Source organism: Pan troglodytes, chromosome 16, assembly GCF_028858775.2.
Source record: "Pan troglodytes isolate AG18354 chromosome 16, NHGRI_mPanTro3-v2.0_pri, whole genome shotgun sequence".
Taxonomy (NCBI): domain Eukaryota; kingdom Metazoa; phylum Chordata; class Mammalia; order Primates; family Hominidae; genus Pan; species Pan troglodytes.
Window position 1 is genome coordinate 69,553,292 of NC_072414.2, and position 16,043 is coordinate 69,569,334.

General features: G+C 57.2%; 1 protein-coding gene across 11 annotated transcripts in view; it reads right to left on the minus strand.

Annotated features, from left to right (window-relative positions):
* Positions 1-5,014: 5,014 nt before the first annotated feature.
* LINGO1 (leucine rich repeat and Ig domain containing 1) overlaps positions 5,015-16,043 on the minus strand; it is a 207,618-nt gene continuing 196,589 nt past the window's right edge. For all 11 annotated transcript variants that reach the window (XM_063794240.1, XM_009429626.5, XM_016927259.4 and 8 more), the window contains one exon: positions 5,015-7,900. In XM_063794240.1, the coding sequence (XP_063650310.1) occupies positions 6,044-7,888 (1,845 nt within the window). In that variant the 5' untranslated portion in view covers positions 7,889-7,900 and the 3' untranslated portion in view covers positions 5,015-6,043. The remainder of the gene's footprint in view (positions 7,901-16,043) is intronic.

Genomic DNA, 16,043 nt, shown 5'->3' on the forward strand with positions numbered 1-16,043 from the left:
CAGATGAGAAGCCTGAGTCTGGAGTGGTTCGGGCCCAATGTGGGGCTTTGTTTCAGGGAAGTATTGATGCCCTAAGTATGAATCCTGACGTCAGCACCTAGCTGGTCGTGGGCCGCAGATAGTCACTTCTCAGTATTCTCATCTGAAAGGGAGCCTGTAAGCCCCTCCTCCTGGGATGATGAAATAAGAGAAGGCACATAGAGCATCTGGCCTGGGGCCTGGCACAAACCCTCAATGAACAGTAGCTATTGTGATTATTGCCATACTTCCCCCCGTACCCTCACTATGGAAAGGGACTCAGACTGCACAGCAAACTTGGGTTCAGGTCCTGGCTTTTTCCTTACCAGCTGTAGATCACTGGGACAGTCACCATCTCTCTCTAAGCCCCCTACTCCTGAGCAAACCATACAGGGCTGTGCACCCGTGAGTGGTTCCTCAAAGGAATAAGGCACCACAGAGGTCCCTGTGACTTCCAGGGACTTCCAAGGTGACTTCCAAAGGTGGCCGTGACAACTCTCACACCCTGAGTGCCCTTTTGCGTGTGACTGCAGCTTGTCCTAGTGAGAGCTGGGCTCTGTCCTCCCTCTCGTTGAATCTAGGGGGATCTGAGACTGCCTTGGCCAATAGAATGCAGCCAATGTGGTGCTATGGGTCTGCCTGGCCTCGGCCTCGAGAGACCTGGGAGCTTCCATTTATGTCATCTTGGAGTGCTGAGTTACCTTAAAGAAGTCTAAAACTCAGACCATGTGGAAAGAGAGGAGCCAGCGGCCCTGCAGTCCTTCCAGCCTCCCAGCTGAGGCAACAGACATGGTCAGAAGCCATCTAGGACCTTCAGCGGCAGTGAAGTCTCCCCAGTCGACGCCACACAGAACTGAGATGAGCTGTTCTCACCAAGCTCTGCCCAAGTTCCAGAGCTAGGAACAAATAAACAGTTGTTTTAAACCACGAAGTTGTGGGCGTGGTCGTTATGCAGAAATAGATAACTGATCCAATCCTTCATGCTTTCTGCACCATCTTCACCCCAACTTGGCTTGTGCAAGGTTGAGCTCCTTGGCCCCAGCTGATTGGACAAGGGGATGGGCACCTGACTTCAAGGCAGCCAACCGATTGGCTGGTGAGTGACCATTCAGCCTTTTTTTTTTCTCTGGAGACTAGGAATGAAGAAATCAAAGGCCTTAGCCAGACTACAAAGGAGGCTGGAGCTTGGGGTTTTTGAATGGGAGCTGGGGCGGGGGTGGGTGGGTGACTTTCAGTCCTGTACAGGCTGTCATGTCATCAGAGGGCACCAAGTTGGGGAAAGAAGCAGGAAAGGTGATATGGAAGCAGGTTCTCTGAGGGTTCCATAAATCACTTAGCTCCAAGTGGGCTGTGCTCCCTGTTCCTTGTACCTCATGAACCCTGACTTCAGGCCCTAAAATACTCAAGGGCCCTTGGCCAGCTGGTGGCAGAACTTCCCCAGGGGCTCCTGATACCAGCCAGGGGTCTACACTCCTCCTCTTACCCCTTCTCCCTTGCTCTCTGTGACATATTTCCCTGTCTCCTTGTCCTCCAGGGCCCCAGGGCACAGCCACTCTCTCTCCTGGGCAAACAGGGCTCATGAGCTGGAGTCTGCTTCTATCCTCTCCACACAGCCCTGAGGCCTCCAGTGGCAAAGCAGAGGGTATGGCCAGGTTTGGTTTCTACCCCAACCCATTTGCCATCCCTGTTGTGTCCCGCACAGTCCCTTACCCTACCAGTTCTTGAGTTCAGCTACCACTCCCTTGCTTGCCCATAAAGATGTCATGCTAGTAACAGTGGTCATTAGTGTACCCAACAGGTGCCACACCCTGTGTAGGTGGGTACTTTACAACACTGTCTTCGATCTTCCCAGACACCCTGTAAACATAGGAGTTAACCCTATTCTGCATGTGGGACTCAATGGTGGAGGTGGGATTTGAACCAAGGTCAGCCTGACTCCAAAGCTCACATTCCATCTACCACTCTGCTGTATGACTCTAGGCAGGTTACTTTCCCTCTCTGAGCCTTGTATTCTGACTTGTGAGGGGTAAACCAGGGAAGGGTCCTGGTGCTCACTGCTCCCTCTAATACTCATCTTCCTGGTGCCACCCTCGGGCGGGTCCACTTGAATGTCGATGGTGGGTTCCCAGTCTCAGCATCCTTTCTGGTTCCGGCATGTCTGCCTCATAGAGGAGCAGGCCTGGAGGCTGTGCTGCTTTCAGTCTCCTGGAAAGCAGGCTGGACTCTCAGGATTCAATATCTTGCCTTTTCCCCAACAGCTTCTTCCAACCTCATCCCCTTGGCCCCAGATTAAAAGGTGAGCAGAGCAGCGGGCTCCCAATAGGGTTTGAGGCAGCAGGGCGTCCTGACTCCAACACCCCATGGGGTCTGAGGCAGAGCAGGGCCATCAGGGCTCTGGGGGAATGTGGGTGGCCCAGGAAGGCTCTGACCCTTCAAACCACCTCTGGGCTCAGGTTCCAGCTGTGTGTGTGCCAGGGCAAGGCAGTATCTGCTCCTCCTTTCCCCGTCTCAGAGGCTGTCCAGGCATGAAGAAAGCAGCCTCTCCAGCCTGGCTTCCCAGACGATGCCCTTTAAATCCAGCAGTGCTTTTAGCAGCAGTTGAGTTCACGACCCTCTTCCACAGAAGGTTACACAGCTCTGAAGGGGCTGCACCTGGACTAAAACCCACCTGGGCTCTGCCCAGTCCCCAGTCCTCTCTGCTTGGGCAAACCCAGTCCATGGGTCCTGGGCACTCACATTCCCCCAAACTGATCCTGCCCCCATCTGAAAACAACCTAGTAATTTTCTCATGTTCTTGAGTTTCCTCAGGGGGCCGTTCTCTCCCAGTAGCCAGGAATAAATTGGCCCCTTGACCTCCCTGCTCTTACCAGCCTTGAGGCATCCCAGAGGGGTTAGTAAGAACCCATATAAGCTGCCTCCTGCAGAGGACGGTGCCAACTGGGCTTCCAGGGCTGGGACGATGGAGGGGGCCCATGCACCAGTCTCTCCTGGGAGGAGGGGCAGGGCTGGGACGATGGAGGGGGCCCGTGTGTCGGTCTCTCCTGGGAGGAGGGGCAGGCTTGTGGGGTTTTTGAAGACTCACTTGGCCTCCTATTGTATACAGACCCAAGGACCCCTCCCCCTGTCCCTCGTGCTCCTCTGAATGCTCTCCTGCCCAGAAGTGGCTCTGAGAAGCCTTGAGTCAGTTTTAGAAGTCTGTGGCTCTGAGAGTCTGGAACCAGGCCCCAGATCGGTCACTTAGAAGCTGTGCGATTTAGGATAAGCTGCCACCCTCTCTGGCCCTCCCCCTCTGCATCTGTGTAAGAGTGGGGTCATCACCACTGCCACTTGTAGAGGACTGACTGAATGGCAGGCACTGCACCAATCCACAAGCCAACCCACGTGCCTTCATTTCATCCTCCTGATGACCAGAACAAGTAACATCGTCTGTTTTACAGGCGAGAAGTCTGGGGCTCAGAGGAGTTAAGTAACAATGCCGAGCAGCTGGTAAGTGCTGGAAATGGAACTCAAACTCAGACCTGACCTCAAACCTTACAGCCTTATAATCACAAGTCTAGGCTGCCCACAGGGACCCTCAACCGTTGCACACCAATAGTCCTGGACTCAGGATCCTATGGGGAGAGGATCCTGTTTCTTCTCAGGGGATAAAGCCTGAGAAAGGGGATAGTTCAGAAGGCTTGAGCCTCCCCTAGAACCAGGGACAGTCTTAGGTGGTGGTTGGGAGATGGGGGAGAGGGCAGGCTGGCCCAGCTACGGCTACCAACTGCTTCAGCTGGAACCAGGAGGCAAGCAGCCTCTCAGAGATGCCTTTAGATTGAATGAATGAATAAGTGATTGAGTGCCAACTCCATACAAGACTCCGCCCACCATGCCATCCCACCAGAGGCTTGGTTTAGAAGGTGCTAGGCATGTAGCTGTGCCAGTTTGGGTGGGGGCGTGGGCCCTGGGAAGAACCCTGGTGGGAGGAGCTGCATCCCGGAAGTCTCCTGCTGTGAGGGCTGACTTCCCTATTGCTCCCCCTCCACGTTCAGCTGGGTCTGTGCCCATTGATTCTCGCATCGCTGGAGTTCTCCCCTAGCCGGAAGAATGAGCAACAGGATCGCCCTGGGTCCACTATGGGGCTGGACCCAAGGAGTTCCCAAGGAAAGAGGGAACCTGGAAGGGAGAAACCAGGCCTCCCTGACCCTGAAGCCCCTCCTTCCTGACAGAGATTGGGGGTGGTCTGCTGGCTGACCTACTGGCCCAGCTTTTTGGGTCAAGGTCCATGGCTGATGGGAAACTTACAAGGTGACTGCCTGGCTCTTCACACTGTGTTGTCAGGGGCATCCCTCTCCAGGGTCAAGTTTGGAGCTGCTGGATTTGGTTTGAATGGGCACGGCTGGAAGCAACGGGTGGGGGGTCTGTTTTCTGAGCCTCCGGGTCTGCTCATGTGCAGGTGGATCCCAGCCCCAAACACAGAAGCCCTAACAGCCCAGGACAGGCTCAGAGCATGGCCTGGTGGAAGATGGGACCAGACTGGGCCTGGGAAGCCTCAAGGGCAGCCCCAGAACTGCTTCTCCCAGTCCCCACAGCCTGGGCACTCTACATGGGAAATGGCATACAGTAGGTGCTTGATAAATGCTGTGCAAAGAAGGCTTGGGGAGAGCTGATGCTCCCAATCCTTGCATCAGTCTAGGCCAATGCTGTAGGGGGCCTCCAGCCTCTGGGGAGCTAAGCCTTGAGCCCTGTAGAGCTGTTACCATCAGGCCTGGCAGTCAGACCCACCACCAGACCAGAGGTGAGGGACTCTCTATGCCCGTAGCCTCAGGATCCCCTTCAGGTCTAGAGCCCCCTTCTCCAGCCAGTGCTGCCAGCCCCAGCCCCAGCCGCTGTCCTAGGAGGAGCCTCTGGAAGTCCCTGGAGCAGCACTCCCCCTGACACCCCCCCAGCCCTACCCCCATGGAGGGCCCCTCGGCAGCCCCATCCCCCACAGTGAGATAATAATGACCATAATGAGAACAGTCACCCACACGTGTGCACAGCGCTTTACAGGTTACAAAGTGTTTCACATACATCATCTCATCAATTCCTCACAACAGCCCTGTGAGGTAGGCAGGGCAGGGGGTAATGTTCCCATTTGTACAGATGTGGAGACTGAGGCCCAGAGAGGCCAGTGACCTGCTTGAGGCCACACAGCAAGTGAGCAGCAGAGCTGGGACCAGAGGCTGGGGTGGGCCCCACCTCCAGCCCCTGGCTCTCTCCACTGACTGTGCTGTCCCCCAGGAGGACCCCAGCCCCTGTCCAGAGTCTCAGCCACACCCGAGCCAGGCTCCCACCCCTTGCAGTAGTGCCGCCTGGCAGCCCAGCAGACAGGCTCCCACCCCCATCGGCAGACCTGTCCCCTCCACCTGCGCCCTGCAAAAAGCCAGCCCGGAGCTGGGCCCAGGCCTGCCCCCTAGCCTGCTCCTGATGGTGCCTGGGGCGGGGTGGGCAGGTGGGTGGGGCTGGAACCTCCTTTCCTGTTTTCCTGAGTGATCCCTCCCCACTGGGGAAGAGAAGAGAAAGGAGGAAGAAAAGGAGGAGGAGGAAGAGAAAAACAAGAAACTGAGTTGGAAGAGGGCCCTGGAGCAATCAGGACGTCAAAAGTTTGCATTCCGACTAGCTATAGGAAATAGTTTTTTTCTCTTTTTATTATTTCAAGTTTTCATAAAAATCCATAATTATTGAAACCCAAGTTACAGAGAAAGTTCGTAACTTTTTTATTGAATTATTGACTCTGCCGCGTGTCGGTTCGTCGGCTTTCAACTCCAGTCTGTCAATGCCCCTGTGTAGGTGGGGTCCCCAGGTCTGGGCTTCTGAGGTCCTGGTAGAAGGAGGGCAGGTGGTGAGGGCTGGCGGGGGGCAGCAGGGGACGGAGGCGGGAGGGAGAAAGAGAACGTGTGTAGAAGGGTAGGGAGGAGGTGGGAAGGACTGGAGAGTGAGCAGGTGGCGGCCAGGCCCCTTCCCCTGCCCGGCCGCCCGGGGGTCCCTGCCCCCCGCCCCGGCCTCATATCATCTTCATGTTGAACTTGCGGGGCGCGTCGGCGGAGCTGATGCCTGCGTCCGACTTTCGGGGCACATACTCGATCTCAATGTTGTGCTTTGTGTTGCCCTTGCCCCGGCTCCAGAGAAACAGCAGCACCAGGCAGAAGAGGACGACGCCCAGGAAAGAGATGAAGCCCATGGTGGTGGCGATGATGAGGGTCTTGATGTCGAAGGGGAAAGGCACAGTGGCGCGGGTGCTGTTGGCCTCTCCCTCGCCCGGCTGGTTGGAGATGAAAGCGAAGGTCTTGTTGGGCTGATGGGGCCAGTCGGGCGAGTAGCTGCGCACATGCAGGTGGGCGGGCATGGAGTCGTTGCCGCCCGCGTTGGCCGCGATGCACAGGTACGTGCCGTTGTCCTGTACCTGGGCGTAGCGCACCTCCAGCGTGCCATCAGGGAAGACTGTGAGCCGCCCATTGCTCTTGGCTGAGACCAGGTGCTTTCGGGGTGAGAGCCAGAGGATGGCGGGCGGCGGGTCGCCATCGGCCCGGCACACAAACTGCACCGTGTGGCCCTCGTCCACAAACACCTGCTGGGCCTTGCGGTCCCGGATGCGGGCGCGGCGGCAGGTGAAGTAGTTGGGCAGTAGCACATCAGGGAAGTCCTTGAACTCCTTGCCCTGGACAAACTCCGGCGTGGCGCACGTGGGCTGCTGCCGGTTGAAGTTGAGCCGCCAGCGGCGCCGGAACACCCACAGGAGCCGACAGTCGCAGGCCAGCGGGTTGGAGTCCAGGATGAGTGTCTCCAGGTTGCCCACCGAGTGGAAGACTGATTCCTCCAGTGTGGTCAGCTGGTTGCCAGAGACATTGAGCACGCGCAGGTAGTTGAGGCCGCGGAAGGCATAGGGCTCCACCACGGCTAGCTGCCCGCCCACCAGCTGGATCTCCTGCAGCCGGAGCAGCTCATGCAACATGGAGCCCTCAATGGTGCTGATGGGGTTGTAGGAGAGGTTCAGGAAGCGGAGATAGACTAGGTGGCGGACGGCCAGGTAGGGCACAGCGGTCAGATTGCAGTGTGTGATGGACAGGGACGTCAGGTTGAGGCCGTAGAGGCAGTTGGGTGTCATGGTGTCCAAGTAGGGCCAGTGGGAGATCTCCAAGACCTTGAGTCGGTACAGCCTCTTGAAGGAGTAGTCCCGGATGGCATTGATGTTGAGGTGCCGGAGCCTCAGGACGATGAGGCCGTGCAGGTGGGACAGCGCCTCGGTGGGGATGGAGGTCAGGTTGCATTTCTCCAGCGTCAGCTGCTCCAGGCTGTTGAGGCCGCTGAAGGCGCGGTGAGAGATGTAGACGAGGTCATTGTCGCCAACCTCCAGTGACTTGAGGTTGTACAGGTCCTGAAACATGTAGTCCAGCAGGATAACGATCTTGTTCTCGCTGATGTCCAGCTTGGTCAGGTTGCTGAGGCCAGTGAAGACGCCTAGCGGGATGAGCTTCAGGCGGTTGCTGCGGAGACCCAGCGTCCGGAGGTTGAAGAGGTTGTTGAAGGCGCCGGGCTCCACGGCGCTCACGATGTTCTCGTTGAGCTCCAGCTCCTCCAGGTGCGGGAAGCTGGCGAACTCGTCCTGGTTGAGCGTTTTGATGCGGTTCTTGCCTAGGTCCAGCAGGCGCGTCTCGGTGGGGATGCCCTCGGGGACTGCCACAAAGCGCTTGCGGTGGCACAGCACAGCGCGGTCCTGGGCGGAGCACTCGCAGCGGGGCGGGCAGCCCGTGGCCGAGCCTGACAGCACTGAGCCCAGCACCAGCAGGAGGATGGGCTGCCAGCAGGCCAGGAGGGGGCTGGGCATGCTCCTCACGCCCCCCGCCAGCATCCTCTTGCTCACCTGCAGCCGGGAGCAAGCACAGGACAGAGGTGGCAGTTAGGGGGCAGTGTGTGTCTGGACGCCACCCCAAGCCACCTGGGCCCCTCCTGCCCTGTCACGATGACCCTGATGCAGATAGAGAGGCAGGGTCCAGATGCCCAGGCCAGAGGGCTTCTGGCCTCCTCATGCTGCCCCCTCCTTGCCTCTTACCCTGCCTGGAGTCTTCCCAAAGGACCCTCCCAGCATCCTTGGAATGGAGGGGCTCAGGGAAGGGGCGGGTCACCTCAGACAGCCTGGCATTGGCACCATCTCCTTTACATTTCACAGGCGGTTGACTCCAAGCACACACCCTGCCCTGAATCACAGCTCCCCTGGTGCTCATCAGGGATAAAACCAGACCTGCTGAGCCGCCCTTGGGCTCACAGTGGGGATCAAAGGGGCTCAAGGGCTGAGGCCTCTAGGAACAGCCCCCAAGAAGCCGGAGCAGAGCAACCAGGAGTGTGGCTACCCCTAGCCTGCACGGCCAGGGCTTCTGAGGCTGCTGGGGGCCCCACTCGCTCAGCCCTGAGCCCTGAGTCTCCCCAGGTGCAGACGCCATGCCCCCTCCCCATCAGCTCTGTGGCTGGGTCTGCAGTAAACCAATGGCACCTGACACTGTTCACGGGTCTGTCACCCATGGGGTTCCTGGATTGCTGGGGGACACCCTCATCCAGAAGGCCCAGCCCTGAAGCTGCCCTCCCTCCTCCCCCTGCACCTGCAAATCCAAATCCAGCCTGGACTCCTGGTGGGATCTGTGACTCTCCACTTCCTCTGGGTCCCATCGGTGACCCAGCTCAGGCTCCTGAGCCCAGGGCCCGGAGAATGTCTTTTCCTGCCTCCTGGTCTTGACTCCTGCAGTTCTTTCCTCTGGCAATGCCCCTTCCCTGGCTGTTGAAATTCCATCCACAAGGCCTAATTGAAGTCCGCTGCTCTAAGAAGTGTTTTCTGTTACCCAATAAGAAGTGAAGTGTGCTCCCCTTAAAAAGACCCTCCAGCCGTCACCTGTCTGTCTCTCAGGGCTCCCACCACCTTCTTCCTAGTACCAGAGTTCTGCACAGCTGCTAGTCTGAGGAAGGCACCATCAGATTCCCACAGGCCAGGACAGCCAGGCAACCCTGGAGGAGTGTGCCCCAACTACAGCACCGAGGCTTGTTCAAGCTGGGCCCTGAAGCCATGCAGGGCTTGGGAGGTGGTGACATGAGAAACCATGCCAGGAGCAGGGTCCAGCTTGCATATAGGCTGCAGGTGGAGTGAGCAAGGGGTATGCGGGAGCCTCCGTGACCCTCTCCCACCCCCTGTTCAGAGACCACTGGTCCCTACTTCTGCCCCAAACTGCCTCCCATCTCCTCCTTCCCTCTTCTCTCTCCATCCACCCCCATGAGAAACTGGCCTGGCAAATAGGGTGAGTAGGGGGGTTGGGGGAGGGTAGGTCAGACCCTAGGAGCTGCTCCAGGGGTGGATCAGATGGCCTCTGGGAGCCAAGCTGCAGTCATCTAGCTGCTGGTGGGGTAAAGACCCATCCCTGCTCCTCTACTGCAGCCTCCAGTGCCCCTGGGGCTTTGCTGCTGTGTCCACACCCTGTACTCATGGCCCGGAAGGGGCTCAGTGCAGGAGGGGGAAGCCCAGACCGTATGTCCCACCTCTCCACCCTAGCTCAGGCCCTTCTCCCACCCCTTCCCACACCTCACACAGCCCCTGCTTTCATGGCCACAGGCCATCCATCCTTGTCATCCATGCATCAGCCATTAAGGCAACTGAGGCTCACAGAGGCTGTGGCTGTCCAAGGTCACCCAGCCAGTAGAGGGAGCAATTCTGGGATAGGAGCTCTGGTCTGTCCACAAAACCACACACTTGCAAATGCTCCACCAGTCTCCCAGGACTGACGGGAGCTTCGTGGTTGTTGATTGACTAAGTCACTGATTAAGCAGAGAGGATTCAGGGTGTCACTGACATGTTATGGAATCTGCAAGGGTTCTGTTATTCCCAAGGGCTTTGTCCACCCTGACCCTCCCTTCAGCCCCTCTCATCCTCTCTCCAGGCTCTTCTGCAGTTCAGCTTCTCCCCACCCCACCCCCACCAGGCTATTTTCCACAGTCACACACGCTCCAGTGACCCACCAGAAAAGCAAACATCCTGACAGGCGATCAATAAGTAATTGGGCTGGCAGCTGGGGCTGGCGCGGGTGTGAGGCTGGGGACCTCAATAGGTAAATAGGACTTTTAGCATCCAGCTCGGGGCCAGGCTGGCGGGTTGGGGGAGCTGCTGGAGAGAAGGCTGGGGAATGAGGGGGGCTAGTGAGGACACGGGCCACCCCGAGGTGCTGGTAAGCCCCTCTTATACAGACACGAATCTGGCACACAGGAAGCTTGCACCACCGGGCCTCAACCTGCCCACCCACCTCTTTTCCCACCAGTCCCTGAGCAAAGCCACCTGGGCCTCCCCACTTTGTCCTGCACACTCCTACCTCTAAGCCATCTTGTTCTGGAGAACTGTCCCAGACTCCTGCCCCAGCAGACTTTGCAACCTTCCACCCCAAAGGCCACCTCCTCCAGGAGGCCATCCTTGACCTACTCAGTCAGATATCACCTCTTGTCCCCAACATTGTTATTCTTATAGTAGTGATTTTATGAAACTGGTATATAGCACACCTCATTCCCATAGTGATTTGAACCAACTGACAGAAAAATTATGCTACAAGATGATAAGAAGATAAAAGCTAAAAAAGGGAAGCCAGTCAGGAAAGAATGCCACCAAGTCCTGCCTAATGACGAAAGGTGAGAGCTTCCTAGTGACCTTGAGCAAAGAGGGAAATATGCTCCAAAGCCTCAGCATTTGGCATCTCTCCTGTAATGTATGTTTAATCCTGGTTCAGTCACGGGCAGCTGCTAGAGAGTGAGGTACCCAGGGGCAGAGAGTATGTCTGTAGCTCAGAGTGAAGTGTGACACAGAACAGACCCCCGTGAATGTTCTCTGAAAGGAAACATGCGCATGAGTGAGTTTTTGCAGGAGTGGAAGCCCTGCAGATGGGGCTAACCCTATATCAGGCCCACTGAGCAATGAGAGACCTGAGGAATTGAAGTATGTTGGAAGCCGGGCATGGTGGCGCTGCAATCCCACTGTTATCCCATTGTAATCCCAGCTACTCAGGAGGTTGAGGCAGGAGGATCACCTGAAGCCAGGAGCTCAAGACCAGGCTGGGCAACATAGTGAGATGCCCATCTCCCACAGAAATTTAAAAATTAGCCAGGCATGGTGGGGTGCACCTATAGTCCCAACTACTCAGGGAGATTGAAGTGGGAGAATCCCTTGAGGCCAGGAGTTTGAGGCTACAGTGAACTGTGATTGTGCCACTGCATTCCAGCCTGGGCAACAGAGCAAGACTCTCCATCTGTAAAAACAATAAATAAAATAAAATAAAATAAAAAAGAAACACATTGGTAGAAAAGCTGGGTCAGCCTTGCCCTGTACAGCTGCCACCCCCAGGCCTGGCAGTTGGTCCCACAGAGCCATGGGCCATGCTCCGTGGGAGCAGGACAGCTCTGGGAGGGTACGGGCTCTGAGATGCCTCATCTCATGCCTCTTACATGCGGCTGCCCTAACGGTGGGGAAGCTGAAGGTTGAGAGAGGCTAGGATGCCTGCCCAAGCTGGCACAGCAAGGGCACAGTCTCCGCTGGGCCTAGTCTCCTGGTCTCCCACCCCCATGGGGTCCCTGTCATCTAGGGATGCTGGCAGAGTCACGTCTGAGGGGTCACCCAAACTGCTGAGTGGGCAATGTGCCGCTCCTGCCATCCTGGCACTGTTCATTCTGCTGGCTACTCCTGCAACTGTCAAGAAAAGGTATTTTATGCATTTTAATCAGTGTTTTATTTTGGATCCTTGCCCCCTGAAGGGCTTCCTACAAGGGTAAGAGTTTAAAAATTGAACCAATAAATACTAAGGAAATAAAATATCAAAGACAGGCAGGTGGGCAGGCAGCAGAGAGCTGTGCCTGGGGCACCACACACAGAACCTAAAGCATCCAGAGTCCTTCCCAGGCTCAGACAGTGGGGGACGCTGAGCCATCAGACCAGCACTGCAGAGGGCAGGCCCTAGGCTCTACGCTGCCCCCACAGTGGGAGGGACAGGCTGCTGGCCACCGGCCACACCCTCCTTCATGTCCCGGGGCAGATACGGCCTGGTTCAGGCAATGCTCCCTGACACATGCAGTTCTCTGTGGCCAGCCTGCTGTGTGACCTCGGCAATGCCTGCCCTCTCTGGCCTGCACAGTAAGGGCTCCACTTCAGTGTCCCTGAGGGTGCTGCCACCAGAAACTAGCCTTTTTCCAGCTGGAAGGTCGACATCCTCAAACCTTGCTAAAGGGTAAAGGGGAATGGGAGGCTCAGACCCAAAATTGCACTTTCACTGGGGCTGGAAAAATCTCTCTGTGGGAGGGGGGCTCAGGATGGTGGGCTCCCTTCCTTGGGGCATCACATTCAGGGTGTGCCCCCAGGGTCTCAGGGTGAAGGAGGGTAGTTAGGGGAGATGGAAGGGGCCTGGGATCACCCATGGACAGGTTCAGAGAACACTGAGAGGGCTCAGGAATCACTCTGTGCCATAGGCAGCATCTGGAGGTCCAGGGGGGCAGGGACGTGACTCCCCCACAGCATCCTCTACAGGCTCATCCACCAGACACCTTCTTTAGAAAAGGGAAGGGACTAACACTTGGACAGTCCCTACTATGGGCCAGGTTTGGGGCCTTTTTTTTTTTTTTTTTCTTTTAGATGGAGTCTCACTGTGTTGCCCAGGCTGGAGTGCAGTGGCGAGATCTTGGCTCACTGTGACCTCCACCTCCCAGGTTCAAGTGATTTTCTGGCCTCAGCCTCCCAGATAGCTGCGATTATAGGTGTCCACCACCACACCAGGCTAATGTTTGTATTTTTACTAGAGACAGGGTTTCACCATGTTGGCCAGGCTGGTCTTGAACTCCTGAACTCACGTGATCCACCCACCTCAGCCTCCCAAAGTGCTGGGATCACAGGCATGAGCCACTGTGCCCAGCTGAGGTTTGGGGCTTTATACCCATTGTCTCAGAAATGCTTTCAAAAGAGATCTTTCTTACCCATTTTACAGATGAGAAAAACAGAGGCTCTGAAAGAGAATTTGCTTGCCCTGGGCCTGGGTCACAAAGCCAGAGGGGGGCAGAGCTCTGTGTCTCCTAGTTGGGCTGCCTGCTCCCAGAGCTGCCTGGTGCCACACAGGGCTTAGACTCTGCAGGCCAGGCCAAGGGAGGGGCTGTCCTGTCAGGGTGGTGCTAGGGTGAGGCCCCAGGGCTGAGGGAAGGCCCTAGTCCTCAGAGAGCTACACCCAGGCATCTGCCCCCAAACCCGACAAAAGCCTTTCCCCAACTTCCAGAAAACGGGGTGTTACACGAGCCACGTGTGCTCAGTGTTTTTCCACCACACTCCTTCCCTGTGCCTGTGGCTGCTGCCTGGGCCTGAATCTCACCTAATGTGGGGCTGGCTGAAGCACAGGATGGCAAGTTTAGTTATTCTAGGTTTATGGTATCAGTATTTCATGGTGCTCCCACTCAGCGTTCCTCGGGGACCAGGGGGACCCCCTGCACACACAGGCATGCGATCTGGCATGGAGGCGTCTGCCCCACGAAGGCTGGGGCCCAGGGTCCTCTGGGTGCTCAGCCTGGCTGTGTGGCCAGGGCAGTTCCTCACAGGGAAACGAGGTGGGTGTGCACGGTCCTCGTCTTGCCTTGATGCCCGCCGTGCCCGTGACTGATTGGGCAGCAGGAGAGATGGAGCGGGGAGGATGGCAGGCCTGGGAAGGGGGCTAGAGCACTTCGGAAAGTCTGCCCAGGGCTCTGCCCAGATCCACTGCCAAGAAATGATGGGGAGAGCAGGAGAGGGAAAGAGAGAGAAACCAAGAGACACCCGGGAGACACGTGGTGGGTGAGGCTGCAGAGGAGAGGAAGAGAGAGGCAGAGAAAGCAGAGTGGGGGGAGGGGAGAAAGATGGGGACACAGGCTGGGGGCAGGGAAGGGAGAGACAGAGGCCAGAACTTGTCCTGCAGGCACAACTACTTTCCCAGCCCCCACCACCTGTGCATATCAGCCTGGGGCCTGTTAACACAGCCCCGTCCTGGCCACTCCACCAGGTGAGTCTGAGCACTTGCATATCTAGCTGGGGGGGGAGACTCAGAAAGGTGAGGGGACTCACGCCGGATCACCAAGGAAAAGAAGCAAGGCCCAGCCTGGGCTCCTTGTGACTTGTCCTCTCCCCAAGTCCCTGCCTGCCTGAGGTCCCTTCTTTGCTTCAGCTTCAGTATGCGGGATCCGTTTCAGGAAACGATAAAGCGTGTTAGCGGGAACTGTGCCTGCTCAGAGATAACTGGGGTCAAGTGGCCAGGAGTGGGGGCGCAGTGGGGCCCATCTAGAGATGACTGTGATGGTCACCCCAGCCCGGGTTTTTCCTTCTGTCGCAGCGGCCAACCATCCGTTCCCCATGCCTAGAGGCCTCCTACTCGGCCTTCAGAAGCAGCTCAGGGTTTCTCCCTCAGTGGCTCTCCTCTAGCTTGAGAAGAAGCGACAGCCTCTGGCGGGTCCCCTCTGGATCTCCGGCCACCCTCTGCCCACACTGCTGCTGGGCTTCTCCCAGCTCCGCTGGCACTTCTGTGGCCTCCTCTCCTGTGGCCCCCAGACTGACAGCCTCCGAAGTGGGACCGGGCCTGATACAGCTCCACACTCCCAGGCCCTGCCTGCAGACGCGCCCACCTCAAAGGAACAGAGAGAGCCCACCAGACAACTGCTGCGAGGGGCAGGACTCGCACTCTGCTCTCCAACTCCCAACCTAGCTCTTAATGAAGGAAGGCTTCGTGGTGAGGGGGAGGTGCTGTGTGAGCTCAGGCTGAAATACAAACATTTTCCACAGGCCAAGGAAGAGGCAGGGGGAGGGCATTTCCACAAAGGGAACAGTGAGAGCAAAGGTGTGCAGGGGGGAAGGGACTTGTAGCCTGGTCAACTTGAGAGCATCCTGGGACTCCTAATGGCTTCTCTCTTAGCCCAAATCCTGACCCCGGTCCCTGGACTCCTTTTAAAGATGCTCCATTCTGGCTTTCCAGGGCTAATCCCCGCTGAGGTGTGAATGGCTGATAATGGCATAAGGTAGGAGCTGCTAATGGGAGAAATAATTCCGTCGCTGGCCAGTCTAATCTGGGGGGCTGCCTCCTGGCCCATGGGGAGGTGGTGAGGCAACCCTGAGAGTTGCAGTCCTGCGCCCAGGCTGAGCTCCTGCAGGAGAAAGCCTGGCGGACTGTGCGGCTCCACCAGCCGGGGCCAGGCAGCCAGTGTCCGCCGTCTCCCCGGGGGTTGGTCCGCCTCGCCCCCACCTGCCTCCCCTTTCCCCTCCTCCTCCTCAGACCCCCATGGGGACAGAAAAACCAACGTGGAAGAAAACTGAGGTCATGTCCTTTGTCGTGTATAATTATTTTCCTCTTGCTCTCGGTTCTGGCAAAAAGTTGTTGGGCCCCCGGGGTGTCTGTGTGTGAGTGGCCTGTGTGTGTGAGTGTGGTGTGTGTGGCCTCTGTGTGTGTGTGTCTGTGTGTGAGTGATGTGTGTGTGGACTCTGTGTGTGACTGATGTGTGTGTGTGGACTCTGTGTATGTGTGGTGTGTAAGCAGTCTCTGTATGTGTGGCCTGTGTGTGTGTGTGATGTGTGTGAGTGGCCTTTGTGTGTGTGGTGTGAGTGGTCACTGTGTGAGTGTGGTGTGTGTGTGAGTGCGGTGTGTGAGTGTGGCCTCTGTGTGTCTGAGTGATGTGTGTGTGTGGACGCTGTATGTGTGGTGTGCGAGTAGTCTGTGTGTGTGGCCTGTGTGTGTGATGTGTGTGAGTGGCCTCTGTGTGTGTGTGTGTGTGATGTGTGGCCTCTGTGTGTGTGTGTGTGTATGTGTATGGTGTGTGAGTGGCCTCTGTGTGTGTGTGCTGGTTGCCTCTCCTCCCCCACTCCCCGGCCCCCAGCTCCATCACTCAGGTGCGCTTTGGGAAGCTCCATCCTCTCCCACATGTGCTCACTGGCCTCAGTGCCTGCTGGAGGATGCCGACTGGGCATGGTGTGATTGTCTGCCTGCTTGTCCTGGGTC